The 18535-nt window shown below is 37.7% G+C and overlaps 5 protein-coding genes across 6 annotated transcripts; 2 read left to right on the plus strand and 3 right to left on the minus strand.

Annotated features, from left to right (window-relative positions):
- Positions 1–1071: 1071 nt before the first annotated feature.
- Positions 1072–2052, plus strand: LOC117784461. Its single transcript, XM_034622203.1, has 2 exons — positions 1072–1317; positions 1598–2052. Exons 1-2 carry the CDS (start codon positions 1142–1144, stop codon positions 1860–1862), a joined length of 441 nt encoding a protein of 146 aa, XP_034478094.1. The 5' UTR covers positions 1072–1141; the 3' UTR covers positions 1863–2052.
- Positions 2053–3609: 1557 nt separating this feature from the next.
- LOC117783693 lies at positions 3610–7380 on the minus strand. The gene is made up of 3 exons (XM_034621222.1): positions 5328–7380; positions 4306–4936; positions 3610–3870 (listed from the first exon to the last, which is right to left on the minus strand). Exons 1-3 carry the CDS (start codon positions 7336–7338, stop codon positions 3750–3752), a joined length of 2763 nt encoding a protein of 920 aa, XP_034477113.1. The 5' UTR covers positions 7339–7380; the 3' UTR covers positions 3610–3749.
- A 213-nt stretch (positions 7381–7593) lies between these two features.
- LOC117784811 (nuclear pore complex protein Nup75) lies at positions 7594–10283 on the plus strand. The gene is made up of 6 exons (XM_034622638.1): positions 7594–7703; positions 7759–8942; positions 9193–9538; positions 9605–9795; positions 9857–10013; positions 10071–10283. Exons 1-6 carry the CDS (start codon positions 7677–7679, stop codon positions 10200–10202), a joined length of 2037 nt encoding a protein of 678 aa, XP_034478529.1. The 5' UTR covers positions 7594–7676; the 3' UTR covers positions 10203–10283.
- Positions 10284–11829: 1546 nt separating this feature from the next.
- On the minus strand, positions 11830–15996 carry LOC117785439 (uncharacterized protein CG10915). Of its 2 annotated transcripts, XM_034623440.1 has the most exons (5): positions 14901–15996; positions 14651–14837; positions 13787–13926; positions 13622–13662; positions 12559–12624 (listed from the first exon to the last, which is right to left on the minus strand). In XM_034623440.1, exons 1-4 carry the CDS (start codon positions 15709–15711, stop codon positions 13646–13648), a joined length of 1155 nt encoding a protein of 384 aa, XP_034479331.1. In that variant the 5' UTR covers positions 15712–15996; the 3' UTR covers positions 12559–12624; positions 13622–13645. The 2 variants fall into 2 exon arrangements, with proteins under 2 accessions (XP_034479330.1, XP_034479331.1); XM_034623439.1 differs by lacking the exon at positions 13622–13662 and having other exon boundaries at positions 11830–12624.
- A 411-nt stretch (positions 15997–16407) lies between these two features.
- LOC117783282 (nitric oxide-associated protein 1) lies at positions 16408–18528 on the minus strand. The gene is made up of 2 exons (XM_034620603.1): positions 17994–18528; positions 16408–17937 (listed from the first exon to the last, which is right to left on the minus strand). Exons 1-2 carry the CDS (start codon positions 18465–18467, stop codon positions 16459–16461), a joined length of 1953 nt encoding a protein of 650 aa, XP_034476494.1. The 5' UTR covers positions 18468–18528; the 3' UTR covers positions 16408–16458.
- Between the last annotated feature and the right edge of the window lie 7 nt (positions 18529–18535).

The following is an 18535-nucleotide window of genomic DNA, read 5'->3' on the forward strand; positions in this document are numbered from 1 at the left end:
ATAAAATTGTTTCTCGCATAGCTTCACAATTTCGATACAATTTTAGGGAATTATAAAAATTATTAGTAGCTATATATTTATTATAAGACGACTCCTACAGACGACTAAAAGTTGACTGCCAGGATCGATGACAGCAAGTCAAGTTATTGTCTTGTCAAATAAAATATTTTTATTTTGTAAAAAAAAAAAAACCTTAAAAAAGGGGTGCCACAGAAAAGGAAACCAACCGAAAATCTCCCAAATCTCCATACATTTTTGGGAGATTTTCGGTTGGTTTCGGTTTCTGTGGCACCTCTGATAGTAGCTTTTCCAATTTTTTCTTATTCTATAATATTAACTTATATACAAAAAATAGTAGTCCGATTTTAACCAAAATTGGTCAGAATATATAAGACCAATGCAAATATATTATACGTGAGTATCGTTAAGATACTTCCAGAAACAACTAAGTTATATATATACTAAACAAGTTTAAGATTTTTTTGTACGTAAAATAGTTATATTCAAGATTGAAAGAAAGTTGAAAATAAGAACGTTGCGTACTAAAAACTAGTTAATTTTGGGATATTTCTTTTTCATGGTCACACCCACAATTCTCAACTGATTCTAGCGACGCACAGATGACGTTAAGCTTGGATCGCTGGTAAAATCAGCACCTATTTCGAAAGGTCGCCAACCAACAAAATACACCATTATAAAATGGTATTAAGTTTTGGTATTTTGCTTAATTTTAGTATACATACTAGTGTATGTTTAAAGATTAAAATTTATTAATTATCACAATGTATTTCAACAAAAATTAAAATACTGTTGCTTCCATATTGTACAGGGTATCAAAACCATAAATGTAATTTTTACAATATTTGTACTGCTCCGGTAGCTAATTGAAGAACAAACTGAAAGCAGACATCGATGAACAAACTGTTAATGACACCTGTAATTGGATGACATTAGCGTTAAGGACGAGGGTTGCACCGAAAAGTACTTACAGTAGGCACTGTTAACGTTGTTCTAAACAAGTTAGCTTTGTCAACAAAGAAAGCAAAAACAATACTAATAAAAGTAGAGAAACACATTAAACTAAATAATTATATATATATTGTATAACAAATTATATAATTCGACTTCGATTCGATTCACGATGTGTGACGATAGCCCCATCAGTGACTGTGAGCCAACAACATTGATGATGCATCCGAATGCTTATCACATTCACTTGCCACTCTATATAATGGATATGGTGCGCATCTTTCAGGATCATCCCAAGTATGTCAACGGCATTAAGGAGCAACATATTGTGGAGATGTTGGAGAAGGAGTGAGTTTGTCATAATCCAAATTGGTTAAGTATCTTTACACCCGTTAACAACAAACTTGGAGTTATAAAGTCGTTAGGTCAAGGATTCGACCAACTTTAAACAGTTATAACTTCTTCAAAACTGAACCTATTTTCAAGCGGATTGTCATATTGATTTACTCTGTAAATTTACTCTGCATTCAAATTTAAGTTTAGTCTCCTGATATATATTTAATTTGAGTAGCGGGTATATTGTAATCAACTATTCTGCTCTTTTAATTTTTAAAATATTATTTTGCAGATCCTTTGCCTGTGGTGATTTGGAGGCTCAGGTTAAAACAGCAGTAATGGATTTGTCGGCCAAAGGATTCATACGCTATATTAACAATGGCTATCGCACATTGGGACCAATTGCCAAATTGGCCAATGCTCGGAATGTGCGACACTTTTGCGCCACCTGGCAGCGCATTGCCGAACTGCAAAAGGTTAACTCGGACTTTCTCGATGGCAACAATTTGATCAACAATCAGCGTCCAAAATGTAACAGGCGCAGCTCCAATTGTTAGGGTATTACCACAGTGCAGCAGCCCCAGTTTTTTTTTTTGTTCTTAAATTTAATTGTTTATTTGTTGAGTTATGTGCAATCGGTCTAAAAACATTAGAAAACACAAACTGTAAAAACATAGCCTTGAAATTTCCCTAATTCTATTCCTTCAAAATTATTGTCAATAAAGAGGCCAACAATATAATAATAAATGTGTGTGTATGTTCCTTTTGGAAACTTTTGTTAGAGGGTGGCTCATCATCATTATTTATTATTTGTTGTTGTCCAGTTGGAACATATGTCAAGGGTCTCCTCATCCTTTTAACACTTAACCCTGTGTTTAATTCTTATATAATTATCTAGGGTGGCCTCGACAGGTGTTTACGAGCTGCATTATACGCCATATAGCTTGAAAGGCTACGATTACTTTAAAATAATATATGAAAATAAATCAAAAGTTACAATACCCAAAAATTCTACTTCCCGAGAGAATTTGTTTTATTCGTAAAACGGCTTTATAATCTAATAAAAGTTGCATACAGAATAAATGAATCGAAATGTAAATTTTAACAAAAATATAAACCATTCGGATCCAATTACCGATAAAAAATTCCTGGTATCTGAAATTGCTCACAGAAAATGTATTATAAAAAGTCATTACACTTTTATTTAATAAAAAAAGTCAAAAATTTAACATTTATAATTCAGATTTAAAAAATTTACAGAAACTAAAGTAAAAAATATAATATTCGGACACATGTTTCTAAAAGATATGGATATATGTGTTTATATAATATATTAATTGTATAAAATAACAAATTTGAGAGACGCTTAGCTTTAAGTATGTTTACATTGTTATATAACTAACTAGTATACAACTAAATTTAAAAACAAAAAACTAGACATGCAGTTGCTAGATTTCCCAACATGACGTACACTTGTACATCCCTGATGGTTTAAATGACAAGTGACCCGAGTACCCTTTGAGTTTAGTATGTTGCTCAAGCATTTAAATTGTCAACACCAGGACAAAGACAGAGATAGCGAGTTGTCATTTGTAGTTCCTCGATATGTGGCGAATGCACGCATGAGATCCTTTCCAGGTGTTATTTATTGCCTTTCTAATCGTTGCGGCATAATCTATTAGCACCCGACGCGACGACGACCTCACCGAACTCGACTTCCGACCCCCGATCCCCATTTCCATCCCGAATCTGAAGCTCAGCAGTTGCTTTGGTTTTTGCGTTTGCACATTATGGGCAATTACTATTATTATTATCATTTTATTGTTTTAGTTTTCAAGTTTTATGACAACAATTTAACTCTATTATATTTTTACTTTGTTGTTTTAATGGCTAATAATTGGTTGGCCAAACATTAATCAATATGTCAACATATATTTATTTACTTAACGTCAACAATACATATTATATATAAACTTTATTTTGACTTATAAATCTGACACTTATAATTTAATAAATATTTATCTGGCGCAATATTACGTCAAGCATTGCAATAGTTTGACATATTTTTTTCACGGTTGATCCATCATATCCATCGATTACAGTCATATCATAAATGTGCTTTCAGAACGATAAATAGTATCATAAGAACTGTTATAATGAAGACAGCAGCCATCGCGACATATCGTCGTTTGTGGTTAGAGGAATCCGCCATTAAAAATATTTAAAAAAAACTTACTTTATGCTCAGGAACTATAGTTATACTCAAAAATTTATATAAAGCTACTGAAAATAAAACGCAAATGCTACTATATATAAAGATGTCAGTATTTATTAAACACTTATAAACTTTATACAGTAACTCGAACAAATTCTTTCTGTACGCATAATTTATATCTGATAAAAAACAAGAATTTTCGTACATGAAATTTCATTCTTCAAAGGCTTTACTTAAAACGAATTTTCCATTTGAGATACCAGAGGACCCCCAATCCTGTCGCAACGAATATAATTATTCCCACAACCATGATAATGATAAATTGTTTATCCATCTTAGTGAGCGGCATTCTGCAATTTTTTTAATAAATCTTTTAACTCGACAATTTTACAGAAATTTAAAACTAAAAAAATATATGAATGTGTAAAATGTAAGTGTAAAGCAAATACTACTATATATTTGGAAGTCATACAAAGTTCAACAAATATACATTCGTTCATAATCCATTCAATACGTCAGGCATTAACCCTTTGTCAATTAGGCGCAGATTGCGCAGGATCCCCCTAAGATCCACCAAAATGGTGTTCCGCGTCGTCATTCTTATGACTAAACACTTTATTCTCAAAAAAAACAAATATTAGAAACTGAAATTACGCAATAATCAAAGGTCAAAATATAAAGCAAATTCTACAACAGTTAAGGCACTATTATTTGGGTATGACAATATCAATACTCTATCTTATAGACTATGTCCTTTCTAATGTTCCGTGCTAATCTCAACGTACCCATACTCCAACATTTCGTTGCAAATGTCTGCGTGATGATTCAAAAATTTAATAACATATCCATCTGGCATGCGGCTAATTAGCTTTACATCAAATTCGCAATTAAGTAATTTACTTTTAAGAAACTCCACACATTCGTTAGCTTGACCTGGCGTATTCCATGGAATGTGTTTAACGCCTTCGATGAAGCAACTAACGGCACGATGAGGTTTTAAGCTCTTGATATTGTTGCATTGTGCCAGCGATTTGATGGTGACAATCTCCGTATTGCCGTAATCCACATAAAAGATTTTAAAAATTCCATTCAATTCCTCCAAGATCTGCGCACGATAATAGTACCCATCGTGGTAGAGCGCCAACACCATGTCCAACGGAAGTGGATTACGTTTAAATTTACGCTCCGAATCGGGTACATCAATTTTACTCCACACCAACGGCGAAGTCTCATCTGCAAACTGCACATACAGCTGGGTCGGACTATTGATATATGTGACCTGGACACGTACAATGCTGCTCAGCTCTCTGTTCACAAATGATTCATAGCGGATCTCCGGTAATGCTTCCGACAACTCCTTGTCCTTGGTAGCGCCATGTAGTGCACGCGGCTCATGCAAAAGCCGACAATTTGAGCCTAGTAAGAAATAATATAAGATTTAATCGATTAGTCGCTTGACTCCTAGCAAGAAATTAAAGTTATTTTCTCTGTAATCATCTTTTGATTGATAGTTTCTATTACAGCTATGATAAAAAAAAGTTCGGATAAGATATTTTAAAAAAAAAACTAAGTTTTTCATACTAAAGATTGGTTTCCTATGCCAGCTATATGATAGAGTAATCTAAGTTATATAAAGCTACTATACTAGGCCAAATAATGATAAAATTAGCCAGAAAATCGTCTAAGATTCAACGAAGTTAAGAAACTTAAAATTTTAATCCAGAAACAAATAAGAGTTGAAGATATATATATATTATAACAGATTTATAATACACCCTCTCTTAACATTACCCACTAATTTGCTTACCTTTAAAGCATCCACCAATCTTTGGATCGTAATGGCGACAAATGCGCTTATCATCCGTTGGATTAAATCCTAGCACCGCCTTGACCGCATTGGAAGTAGTTGGCTCATCGTACTCCATCATTTCCATATCCCTTTGACTCAATTTCATAGGGGATTTAACGGATGCCTTATCGACTACTGCTGATTCCTCATAAGATTGACCCAATTTCCTATCCAAGTGGTTTTCCAATTCAGTTGCATCCTCCAAAAGCTCTGCCACCAAATCGATGTTATTGTTGTCCAATATTCGCAATCGCACATCCTTATAGATGAACTGTCTCATATAGTTAACATCCTGATTGTGAATATTACATCTGATGGCTTCCGCTGGCAAATCCGCAATATCTTTGGGTAATCCAAAAATCATCTCGTATTCATTTAAATGAACGTGTTCCCCATAGTCCGGCAAATATGCATCGTAACCTCCAGCTTCAGCGGGTGCATTGATCAGCACACGAGATATTATCTGATCCTGGGCATCATAAACGCCAAAGATCTTGCCAAAGTCGGGAAATTGGTCGAGTTCCTTGATTGGCACTTCGCAAGCCATCAATTCTCGCAATCCCACCGAATCCTCTCCCCATTTGCCTATAAAAATGCATTTTTCCAAAATATTGATATGCATCATTTTCACCTGGACGATGCTGTCATTGGGAAAGTTGGACAAGTTCTTCGACAATTTTTTGTAGGTCTCATCACGCGACATCTTCCGACCGCCTTTGGGAGGCAGCAAAGCTGTTTGTCGTGCTGGAATGGGCAGCACTGGCAGAGACAGTTGATCAGCTGGATCTTCTGTTGGAATGGGCAGCATTGGCGTAGACATCTGCTTAGAAAGGTTAGAGCTAGATGATGATCGGGGGATTTCTTCTTCTGGAAGGGGCAGCACTGGCGTAGACATCTGGTTAGAAGAATAGGTGCTATACCCCAAATGAGGCATTTCTTCTCCTGGAAGGGGCAGCCCTGGCTTAGACACCTGTTCAGCTGAGTAGATGCTATTTGTAGATTTAAGCATTTCCTCTGCTGGAATGGGCAGCATTGGCGTAGACATCTGTTTAAAAGAATAGGAGTTATACTCCAAATGAGGCATTTCTTCTGCTGGAAGGGGCAGCACTGGCTTAGACACCTGTTCAGCTGAGTAGATGCTATTTGTAGATTTAGGCATTTCCTCTGCTGGAATGGGCAGAATTGGATTAGACATCTGCTTGAAGGAATAGGATCTAATTGCCGAAAGGGACATTTCAGCTGCTGGAAGGGGCAGCCCTGGCTTAGAAACCTGTTCAGCTGAGTAGATGCTATTTGTAGATTTAGGCATTTCCTGTGCTCGGATGGGCAGCACTGGAGTATACCCCCGTTCAACAGAGTAGGAGCTTTTTGTCAGGTTGGAGATTTTCTGTGGTGCAGCCGAGTTGAAGCTTTTAGTCGAACTAAGTATTTTCTCTGCGAAAATGGGCAGCACTAGCCTTGAAATCTGTTCAGTCGAATTGAAGACCTTCATCAACGTGGATTCCTTATTTTCTGGCATCTCCATCAACTGATGTGCATCCTTTGTACGAGTTGGCGTTGCCGTGCTTGTTGCCGGCTCCTCCTCATCCAGTTCGCCCACCTCAATGCCATCCAGATTTGTGTGATTCTCTTTATTATTATTCTTATGTTCCATGATTTCTCGATCACATTTGCAAACAATTTCCTTGGCGCGCATATACTTAATATTGCTCACAGCGAGGTTGAGATTAATGCGAAAATCTAATTTGATTAAATGTTCGTTGACATCGTTAATGCCGCTCAATAAACCATCGTAAACGGAATTAATGCGAACGTCGTCAGCACGAGCAACGTGATTGCACCAGCTTTCTTCCATTAGCGATTGTCGCATAGTGTCCACATTTTGTTTATAGTCATTTAAGTTTTGCTGCACTTTTTCGAAATTGTGATTAAACTGTGATAAAACCGCAGTCAGATAATCTAAATCCATTTTCTTTTTTTTTTGTTACTTTACGATACGAAAAATCGTGGCTACGCGTCATTCAAAGAACTTTGACAAGATAGCGGGAAAAACTGAAGCTGCCAACTTTTTCTTTTTGAAAGAAGCTGCCACCTGACAGAAAAAGTTTACTTGAAACGTTGCCAGACCGTGGAATTAGTGAATTAGCTGGCAGCGCGGTCGGTCGATAATCGGTATATAATTCTAATGCTGGCCAGCACTGTAACCTCTTGCGCATTGTCAACACTAAATCATTTGCCGCATAAAAACGCGCTTCTTCGTCTACGTATGTTTTTGTTTTGTTAAGAATTTGAAATAAATCGTTGAAAATGAATGATGATACGGTGCCACAATTTGTAAGAATATCGATGACATATAACAACAATTGCAATTGAGAGATTTCATTCACAGGAACTGGGCGACGCTCTCGCAATGCGTTGCGGCAACACACTCACCGCAAGTTTTGTTCCCGGCAGCTCAAAAATCGCAATGTCCGCCTACCGGCCAGTCAAATGGAGCACGCGCGACACGCCCAGCGATACGGCTGGCCAGGATCCAGTGCTGATCTATATGGCTGAGGAGACGACGCTCTATACAGAGCCGTTGCTTCGTAGTTTGCTGGCGGAGACAAATGCCACATTTGAGACACTGCAAACTTTGGGCCAGGCACCGAACGGAGTCAAGAAAACGGCGGAATATATGAAAATATCACGCACATATCGCAGTATAATTCGTTGTTGTGTGGAGAAACTTGAACATGCCAAGAAGATGCCCGAGGTGCAAGAGGATGAATTAAAGGAGCAACGTTATACAGAGGCAATTATGACATTTTATGCGATTGAGTGCCTGTGGCATCTCTTTGAAATACTCTACATGCAGCAGCAGCACAATCAGATGATTGTACCGCAGCTGCTCGAATGGACGCGCTTTCATTATCCACACACAGAGGATAGGGCAACCGATCTACTATTGATGGCCGAGGAAGCCAGCGAATGCGACAGCTACTGGGACACGTTGAAGAAGCTGATTATGCTCGGCCAGCTGGATGTGACGCGTGCCATACTCTCGCAGCATCGCAAGTCCAATCAGGCTGCCTTTCAAGCCGCCGAAGCAATCCTTAAAGCGATGCCCATCTATCAGGATGGCTATGCCTTGCAAAAGTTTTGTTCACAGTGGGAATATTGGCATGTGGACTTGGAGCGTAAACTAGCGTCACATGTATTTGCCGCTGAGCCAGAGCTTGAGCTGCTTATGCGGCTCGTCAAGGGCAACAACGAGTCCTGGGATGCAGAACTATTAAGTTCTCAGGACTGGTATGAGTATCTTCCCGGCTATCTACTGTATACCAGACCCACCTGCAAGCCCTTTGAGCTGCGGATTGCCGTCACCAACTGGCTGAATCGCTGGTCACAGCTGCGTCCCAACTGGCAGATGACACAATTGAGTCGCATGGTCATGCAACTGATGGAACACGATGTCAAGCTCTTCATCTATGATGCACAGAAGCTCAACGACAGCCATTGGTTTGCCACGCATCTCATTGATCTCATCTATCACACGGGTCACCTCAAATCCTACTTCGAGCAGCAGAATGTGTAAGTTATCATCTAGATTGCTAAATTAGGTTGCCAATTTAAAAAAGAAATCTCACTTAAAAAAAGTAATCTGGATGAATGGGAATGTCTTAGATAAACTATTTATGACTGAGATATTCTGGCGAAAGGATAAGCTTTATTTTTATAAACAATTTTTAATTCATTTTAATCAAAAAAAAACTTAATTATTAAATTTTTAAAATAGCAATAAATGATCATTTTTAACGTGCTTTATTTTCGATTATATTAGCGATCTGGCGGCTTTAAGACATTCAATGATCTTCGAGTATGGCAGCTACTTGATGACTTCGCACAATCTCTGGCAGCTGGGCATTGATTACTTGGATTGCTGCGAGCATGAAGGAACTGCCGCCATTGAACTCCTGCTGCCACGCATTCCATTACGAAATGAACGTCAGGCTTTCAAGATCTTGGCATTGGCCAAGAGGCGAGGCCTGGTTAATGTGGAGCAGGACATCTGCAAGGTGCTATCGAAGCGCGCCTACAATGATCAGCGCTATGGCAGCGCTCTCGAGTGGGCAATACGCTCCAAGGATGTTCTCTTGGTCACAGCCATAGCCGACTTTATACTGAAGGTAACTGCAATACTTTTCTTTTATTATACATTTGACTTATTTGATTTTTGTTTTTAATATTTACAGCACTATTCAAAAACGGGCATTATGCTCTGCCAGGATGTAATCACGAGCATTGGAGCACGCATGTTTGTCTCACCCCGTTTGGTATTTCTCTCCAAATACTACGAGTTCTATGATTTTTATCGCCAGCGCGACTTTTTGTCCGGCGCCGAGTTACTTATAAATCTCTTGGCTTCCAAAATAACGCCCGATTAGTGAGTTGAACATAAAATTTCATTTAAATTATATAAAAACGAATACAAATGGCAATTGTAGCTTCTGGCCATCGTTGTTGATTGATGCATTGCCATTGCTGGAGTCGGAAGATCCCAAGATATTCTCCAAGGAAACGATTGCCATACTGCAGCATCTGGAAATGGAGCTAGTGCCGTTGATAGAGCGCAACAAACTCAACACTGCCAAATTCAACAATGTAAGTACATTAATTTTATCATTAAAAACAAGTTGTTAATTTTTCTCAATATTTCAGCAAACATCGAAAACCGTTTTTAAGGATTATCGTGTGGAGAATGTCGAGGAAATTCTAGATTTAATGCGTTTGGCATGTGCTCGCAACTTGGCAAGAGCTTTGATCATTGAGAATACAGCGCCCACATCGTGATTTGAAATCATTTCTTTGTTTATAGTGTAATTTATTGTGTATTTTCGCTTTTCAATACATCGATCGTAATTGCAATCTTAATGCATTTTTAATTTCTTGTTATAATTTGTTTATTTGTGCCTCTTTGTCTGCTATTATTTATTATTTATTTTGTAAGTACCAACAATTCTATTTGCCCCTTTTTGGCTAAAAGAAACGCTGACAGTTGATCATTTAAAATTGAAGCAATTAAGTTTTTTTCCTTCCGCTTTTAACAAATTTTGCAATTCAACGCGTTAATATAAAGGATTATATTTTGAAGGCAAATAAACAAAAATATACTTAAGCCAAAAACTTAAAAACAAAATTAAAAACCTAAAATGTACTATAGGTAAATACATGTTCACATATAAATCTGTTTAAATGGATTTAATATCGCTGCACAGAGTTTATGATTGTGCACCTAAGAACTAACAAACAACGCACAGAGTACAATGGATTAGTAGTATACTATATGAGAGATATATAGATATGATCATTTCATTACAATATGATCTTTTATCATTATGAGAATCGCACGGCCTTGTACAAATGTTTTCTTTCTAAAGACTACACACGAAACTACTAAGGATAGGAGCAACACTTTTAAAACAAAAGCACACATTTAGTAATAATTCTAAAACAATAAACTATCCAAATATGAGGCAGAACTTTAAAAGTTAAACGCCTTAAACTCAGGGAGGACTTATGAAAATGTGCGAAAAATGTTTTGACTGTCTGAGTTTTGGCATAATAAGATCGGAAAACGCTCCAGTTGTGGAGTGGAATCCTCTTAATAAGTAACGCATGATTCATTTAGACGTTTTTGACAATAAAAAAAACCTTGGTAGCATTTTATCATACTTCAATAAAAATTTAGCTGAGAAATATTTTTTGAATATGACAATATTTTTTTTTATACATTTTAGTTCAATTTATCTATAAGTTAGTTATCTGAGTTGGACTTTAAATAGCTTTGGATGTTGAAAGCAATATTATGATCCAATGAAACAAAGTCTGAAATTTATTTTTTAAAGATAAATTTTTCCGTCAAATATAATATTAGTTCTCTTCGGGATATCGAAAATGTAATTTTCCGAATTTAAATTTGATGTTTTATGATATTATCTTTAAAAAGTAAATGTAAAAGATTATACTTTAGAAAGAAGAAAATAATCATGAGTTATATTAATCATTTTCGTGTCGTAATCAGTTTTAAATTTGATAAAATGCAGCATTTTGATAAAATGCAGAGTTGAAAACAATAATAAAATGCTGTGATTTTAGAATTTCTTTTTAAATAAAAAATATTTTAAGTATTTTTAAAAAATGATAGATCTATCATATAATATAATAACTAAATTAGATTCCGACATTCAGTTATATTTTAAGAAGTAAGGCCCATTTAGTTTGATAAGCTAAAGTCTAACTTGAAGATAATTTGATAAGTATATAGAAATTAATGTCATATTCAAAAATATCTCCTAGATCCATTTTAAGTGGACTATGAAAAAATGGATCTAAATGAATTCCTACTATTATTACGGCCAATTAGAATATGGAGCTGAGTATTTTCGCTATATGCTATATGGTATAATACGCGTATGTATGAGTGCCGCATATATCTGTATATATATATATAATGTATATATTATAAGTCGAAGGATGTTGTAGGAAGTTGCCTAATTATGTTTCGCCGTTGTTGTTGCTGTTGTTGCCGCCGCCGCTGCGCTCGTCGAGGCTGCCGTAGTTGTTGTTGTTGCTGTTGCGGTGGCTGCCACAGCAGCTGTTGCTGCCGCCGCAGCAGCGGCAATTGCGGTGGCTGTGGCAGCTGCACTGCCGCTCGTTATGGAACCCAAGCGGGATAGCGATGGCTCCCGTTTGGGTGGTACAATTGGCTTGGTCGGTATGGGTGGCGGTGCACCGCGTGCTCCAGCCGGTGGCACTGTAACTGGTGGCACTGCAATGGGCACTGGATGTGGATGTGGATGCGGCTGTGTTGCCGTCTGATCCAAAGCAGCAGCGGCAGCAGCCAGTGCTGCATATTTTCCACCCGGAGCACGTTGAATGGTCGCTGTGGGCTGCATTTTGGCCGGCGATGGAGCTGTTGTTGATGATGATGATGTAACTGAAGCCACAATAACAGCAGCAGCTGGAGCTGGAGCACTAGTTGTTCCAACAGTTCCATCTGTTGCAGTCGCCGTATTGATGTGATTGGATGTGGGTGCAGTGGCTGTGCCTGTGGGAACTGTGGCTATGCCAACGGCGGCACTGCGTATATTCTGGCCTGGCACTATGGAGCGGGCAATGCCCGTCTGGGGACCGGAGACCGGCATGCTGCTCACTGTGGCGGTTGGCTGCACGATTTTTGCAATGTTCACCATGGGCGGGGCACATGCATCCTCTGTAAAACGCATCAAGATAGAGGGCATTAAAGTGACATCAGAATATAATTTACAATAAATTAAAATATGATGATGCAAGCATAAGAATATAGCATTTAATGACTGCAATTATTAATAGTATTTATTGTACTTGAATAAGAAAAACAATTAAGAGTGTTATAGTCGAGTTTCCGACTGTAAAATACCCGTTATTCAATCTATGAATTAATATTAACAAATATAAATTATTTTTTTTAAAAACAATTAATCAAATTCCCGACTATAAAATTCTCGTTACTCAGGAGTCGTAACGATTATAATTATAAAAATACTATAATATAACAACTATTTGTTTATTTTTAACCAACAAATTATAAAATACCTCATATCGAATCTAAATAAAAAACATTAAGTATAAATCTAATTTTAATTTAAAAGCAATATACAAACTTATAGTTTCAACTTGTATTATAAAAATTTAAAATAAGTTATAAATACTAGAAAATATCACCGAATTTAGAGGTGTTTTTGAAAGACCAATCCGCATGTGGTTGAGTTTTTTTGAGGAGTTGACATAATTTTGAAAATATTCTGATGTTTATAAGTATCTGTTGACTAAATTTGAAGTCTTTAGCTCTTATAATGAAGGTGCTAGGACACATATATTGCATGTATTCGAGATTCGGTTGCTCTACAGATGGACGCACAGACGGACATGGCTATATCAAATTGTCTTTTGAATTTATATACACCATAGGGTATATATTGATCTATCTACCGTCAAATACAATTAACCCTTCTATTCTACGATTAACGGGTATAACAAGTTGATTATGAATTGCATCTCAATGCTGTCTTCTAAGTTCTATCGAGGTCTATTAACTTAAGCTTTAACTAGCGTGATTACAGTGTGTGAGTTGTGCGTCTGTGTGTGTGTGTGTGTGTGTGGATTGGAGGTGTTGAATTGAAGGTGCATTCGTCACAGGTACGAAACAAGGAAAGAGTAACAAAAATCACCTTGCAAATTGTGTAAGATATTTTCTAACAAAATATTTCATCTTTGAGAAATTCACGTATATCAAATGTAATATAGAATTATTCCAAAATAAATAGAAATCAAAAAGGTTAAATCATAATTACAACAGGCAATTAAATTTGTTTAAAGCCAAGTTGATAACTTACCACTAAACTGACGCGCTTTTGTGGCAGCTGCCACCGTTGAGGCGCCACTTGCCACCGATTGCAGCTGATGTTGATGTTGCTTCTTCAATGCCTCGTGATCGCCACGCAGCGTGTTCAACTCCTGCTCCAACTCCTTGACACTGTTCGTAACAGAAAGATACAAAATATTGTTTAAAAATATAATGATAAAGATATATAGTTTTAAAATACTTGTAATAAATAATTTAACGAACTAAAATGAATTAAAAACAAATTATAGAGAGAGAAAAAAGGAAAAAAAAGAACGAATAACTTGATTTAAGTAGTTAATTTATAAAAAATAATAATCAATAAATAACTTAAATTGCATAAAGTAATAAAACTCGACATAAGTAAAATTAAACAGAAAAATTGCTTTGTTTAAATTAGAATAAATTTAAAAAAAAAACAATAATAATTAGCTAATTAGAATAAATTTAAATAAAACTAATAATAACTAACCAATAATAATAAATGAATAACACTAATAAACTAAAATTATATTGAATTAACTTTAAACTAAGTGAAGTTATAATGACTAGTGCACTAATTTATAAGTAAGAATTATCATAAATACTAATAACAATATATATAAAAATCAATAGATATATTAAATAACACATATAGTAAAATAAAAAAAACTTAATTACAAAAATTACTATTTTACTTAATTACTATTACATTTAAAACTATTTAATGCAATTTAAATAATACAGTATTAATTCTAGATTACTTCCATATGATTTTAAATGAATTTATACAAATAAGCTACACTTATCATGACACAAATATAATAATAAATAATAATGATAAATAATAATTCAGTTCTTCAAATGGGTAACACACCGCAGCTCTTCCTTGGCCAATTTGGTCATTAGTGTCTTGCGCTCGAGGTCCATGGATTGTGTTTGTTTCTCCAGTTCCTCCTCCATGCGTAGCGACTTTTTGCTCTCCTCCTCGAGGCCCTCAGCTATGGTGTCCGAGCGTTGCTTCTCCTCGGCTAGAATTTGAGCCAAATCCTCGGATCGTTTGCCTGCAGGAATAAAACAATATATTTTTATATGATATAAACAATTATTAAATAATGATTTCTTACCCTCCTCAATGTACTTCATCAAGATCTTTTTACGCTCGGCAATGAGCAGTAGCACAATTTGCTTCTGCCTGTTGCGCTCGTACTCCAGTGTCTCCTGCAGCTTCTTGAGATCCTTCTCCATGTTGGCCACCTGCGCATGTTCCGCCTCCAGTTGCTGTCGCAATTTGGTGCGCTCCATTTCGAGGCCATAGGTTATATCATCACCCTGAGCGGTATCATGCTCATGCTTGCGCCTCTCCTCCTCCAATTGCTGCAACATGCGCTGATTGTTCTCCAGCGATTCGGTTAGGATATTAACCATACGGACATGTGTCCCACGTTGTTTGCTAACCATTTGATATTGTTGTTCCATTTGCTGCTCAATTATTTGACGCACCTCCATTTCGGCCTGGGCTGCCTGGGTGGATGACTCTCGGGATATCAGATTGCCATTCAGGGCAATCTTATCCCGGAATAACGATGCATACGGATCATTTGGTTGCACACGCTTCGTTCGCAATTGGGTTATTAATTGTTTAACACGCTCATTTCGCAATGCGGCAATGCAAACATCACGTGCCTGCAGTTCACCCTCCAGATAATACAGCATCTTGACCAGCTCGCTATGTGGAAGCTCAGTGCGTCCATTTCCCAATCCCTGTTGTTGTTGTTGTTGCTGGAGCTTCTGACCTGCACCCGGTTTCATTGTTTGGAATTCATGTGTGGCGCTAATGGTGTCGCCACTGCTACTGCATGCTCCTGTTCCTGTGCCACAGTTCATTTCCAGCTCCTGTTCGGCAAGAATTGCGCTATTGCTGGAGATTTGCTCCATTATCCTGGCTTTCTTTACAGCATAAAAAATATGTATTTGGTGTCTGCTTTTTCGACACTGCGTCGCTGTTTCTTATTTGTTATTTTATGTTTGCACTATTTATTGCACTTCTTGCCCCGGTATTGCGCTATTTAAATGACATTTTAATTCCCGTAAAAAGCTTAAAATCGCTTAATTCTTTGCCATAAATTCTTTTTTGTTGCCGTGAAAAATTAGATACTAGAGTTTTGAAACGTGTGGCAGCCTTGGCTTCCTCAAACAGCTCCATTTCCACATTCAGATCATATTGCAGAATGGAGCTTTTTTTTGGTTATGTCTCAAAATTTTCAATTTTGAAAATTTTTGTATATTTTTAATTAAATTTTGGTGAGTTTCGTATTTTTTATTTGGAATTAAATTACAAATCTTCTGCTTCCGAGGAGGATCGAACTCTCAACATTTATAAAAATTTTCGCAATTGTTTTATCAAAATTTGAAAGCAAATATTCATAAAATTATTAATTTATTGATCAATTATTACCAATAAACTGAAAATAAATTCACATTTAAATTAAAGAAATCTTAAAAAATTAATTTTTTATTTTTGTGACCAACGGTCTGCAAATTGTGGCGGTATGTCGATAGACTAGCATTGATAATAAATCAATAGCAACATAACGATACAACCGATGCACTTAACGAAACTTTAAATGCCAATTCAAATTTAAATACAGAAAATTTATTTTGAATGAAATAACAGGGGTTTAACTATTTTCTAAAAACAAATGGCTTGGCTGTATTATAGGCTAAAGAATTGCGTATGCGCTTGCCCACTAATCGATCGGCCAGTGGTATTAGTGAAGGCTCACGGACATAAATACCCGCTGCTTGAGGAGTCCAAACACGCCAAACGCTCTCGGAATTCTCCGGTAATAGGAGACCTATCCATCCAGCTGAACTTAGAGTTATATCACAATTTAATTGTTTATCAGATCCTTTTTGTCCTTTGGAAGGCGATGTTGTAGTGCTTTGTACAACAATATCCTGTTTGAGGCACTGTAATCCTGGCCAGCGCTGCAAACGCGTCTCATCCGCGCCAGCAATGGGTACACCTAGTACAGGTGTTCCCAGGTAACGCCTATAAACGTGATCAGCTTGGGGAGTGTCTGTTATCAGCAGTGGCAACGATTCCACCGCAAAGATGAACAACTTTACCCAATCACTGCTGAATTGCAGGAGATCGATCCTTGCCAGTCCACCTATAAATAAAGACATATTGGGAGCTAGTCGCAGCGCACGGGGTTTCAACATTTTAGTGGACTGCATGTGCAGCAACTCCTCCGTAGTGAGCATTGGCGTGATTTGATCCGGCTGCATGACGCCAGGTGTATCATAGACCCAACGAGCTTCCCGATACTCCAACTTGCGGTCATTAAGCGTCGTTATGGGTTGTGTGCCCGCTGACATGGCAAAGGCATCCTCTACCTCCATGCGATTGGTGAAGGTGCGTCCCACTTGTCCTATTAGTTGAGCAGTTGTCGCTGTTCCCGTCTCCTTGGCCTGATCCCGACGCAGCTGCTCCAAGGCGGCACGTTGAGATCTCTCCGAGAAGAGACGCTTAAAACGTTGATAGACACGCACATCCGACGGTCTATAGATGGGAAACTTGAGCATTTGAAGCGTTGTGCCTGGCCAGGCACAAGTCGTTGCCTTCTGCACCAGTTCACTCGCCTCTGGGCGGCAATAATCCGAGTTTAGAAGTATATTGAAGAGCGTGCTCTTGCCCACATTAGTGCAGCCCAGCAGATAAACATCACCTTTGTATTGCCAAATCTTATGCAGCTGCGTGATTAGCTCCTCAATGCCATAACCCGTCTTGGCGGATATTAAACTAACATTTTTGATATTAAGAGCATCGAAGCCGCCGTGTTGTATAAACTGTTGCTTGAGGCAATGCTTGACATGGCTCAGATAACCATTCGAGTCACGTGGCAGCAGGTCCACCTTGTTGCCCACGAGGAACACGGGTCGCTTAGAGCCAAGCACTTGCTGCATGCCCGGCCAAATGGAACTGGGCAAATCCAGTAGATCCACTATGATTACAGCCAGCGCAAATTTATCCTGTATCCGAGATATGGTTTCCACATACGCCGCTGGTGGCACCTCCACGTCCAGGGCAATGTTGTAGTGCTTGAGGAAGTGACAGCGTTGGCAGGTGATGCTCTGGAGTTCCCGATTTGTGCGTCCCTTGAAATATACAAATTTTAATTACATTTGTTGTATAAAAATGTAAATTTTTCTACCTTGAAGATTTCACTGGGTATGTAGCCGGGCATGGAGATGCTGGCGCAGTGTAAGTGCGCACCACATCCATTGCAGGGCACTGTAGATGGCGCCACTGTCGCATCCGGCGTTCCATGCTTGGAATCAATAATTCCCGCTTCATCGCCGCCACCAGCATAAAACTCATAATCCTCCATCCAGTTGTTGGGATATGAAACTGCTGCTGGAGTCATCTTTCGCTCAATCTCAAGCAACACATCTAATGGTGGATAAATCGTCGGATTCTTTGAGCTAATCTTCCCCAGTGACATGAATTTGTGCTCGAGAAAGGAACTGTAGTGCACATGCTCGTAATTGGCATAGCGTTGGCGTGCCGCCTGCCATGCCCGTTGGCGGAAACTCTGGCTTTCATTTGCCGTCGTGTTTTGTAGTCTTCTGCATGTGCAAAACAAATTTCCATTCAATCTTTTTAATAAACACGATGTTTTCAACATTTTTGGGAACTAGGCATACGAACAATGTCTCATCGCTATGACACTGCAGCACAAAGCAGTGCTGTGAA

Source organism: Drosophila innubila, assembly GCF_004354385.1.
Source record: "Drosophila innubila isolate TH190305 chromosome 2R unlocalized genomic scaffold, UK_Dinn_1.0 1_C_2R, whole genome shotgun sequence".
Lineage (NCBI taxonomy): Eukaryota > Metazoa > Arthropoda > Insecta > Diptera > Drosophilidae > Drosophila > Drosophila innubila.

Bases quoted from the DNA above. Each gene is read 5' to 3' on its own strand.
- LOC117784461 (XM_034622203.1), top strand. From the start codon at position 1,142: ATGTGTGACGATAGCCCCATCAGTGACTGTGAGCCAACAACATTGATG. The intron at 1,318-1,597 runs GTGAGTTTGTCA...ATTATTTTGCAG, and splicing joins GTGGAGATGTTGGAGAAGGA to ATCCTTTGCCTGTGGTGATT.
- LOC117783693 (XM_034621222.1), bottom strand. From the start codon at position 7,338: ATGGATTTAGATTATCTGACTGCGGTTTTATCACAGTTTAATCACAAT. The intron at 4,937-5,327 runs GTAAGCAAATTA...ATTTCTTACTAG, and splicing joins GATTGGTGGATGCTTTAAAG to GCTCAAATTGTCGGCTTTTG. The intron at 3,871-4,305 runs GTACGTTGAGAT...AAAAAATTGCAG, and splicing joins AACGAAATGTTGGAGTATGG to AATGCCGCTCACTAAGATGG.
- LOC117784811 (XM_034622638.1), top strand. From the start codon at position 7,677: ATGAATGATGATACGGTGCCACAATTT. The intron at 9,539-9,604 runs GTAACTGCAATA...TAATATTTACAG, and splicing joins TAGCCGACTTTATACTGAAG to CACTATTCAAAAACGGGCAT. The intron at 9,796-9,856 runs GTGAGTTGAACA...TGGCAATTGTAG, and splicing joins TCCAAAATAACGCCCGATTA to CTTCTGGCCATCGTTGTTGA.
- LOC117785439 (XM_034623439.1), bottom strand. From the start codon at position 15,711: ATGGAGCAAATCTCCAGCAATAGCGCAATTCTTGCCGAACAGGAGCTG. The intron at 14,838-14,900 runs GTAAGAAATCAT...TTATTCCTGCAG, and splicing joins GATGAAGTACATTGAGGAGG to GCAAACGATCCGAGGATTTG. The intron at 13,927-14,650 runs GTGTGTTACCCA...TGTTACGAACAG, and splicing joins TTGGCCAAGGAAGAGCTGCG to TGTCAAGGAGTTGGAGCAGG.
- LOC117783282 (XM_034620603.1), bottom strand. From the start codon at position 18,467: ATGTTGAAAACATCGTGTTTATTAAAAAGATTGAATGGAAATTTGTTT. The intron at 17,938-17,993 runs GTAGAAAAATTT...GTATATTTCAAG, and splicing joins TACCCAGTGAAATCTTCAAG to GGACGCACAAATCGGGAACT.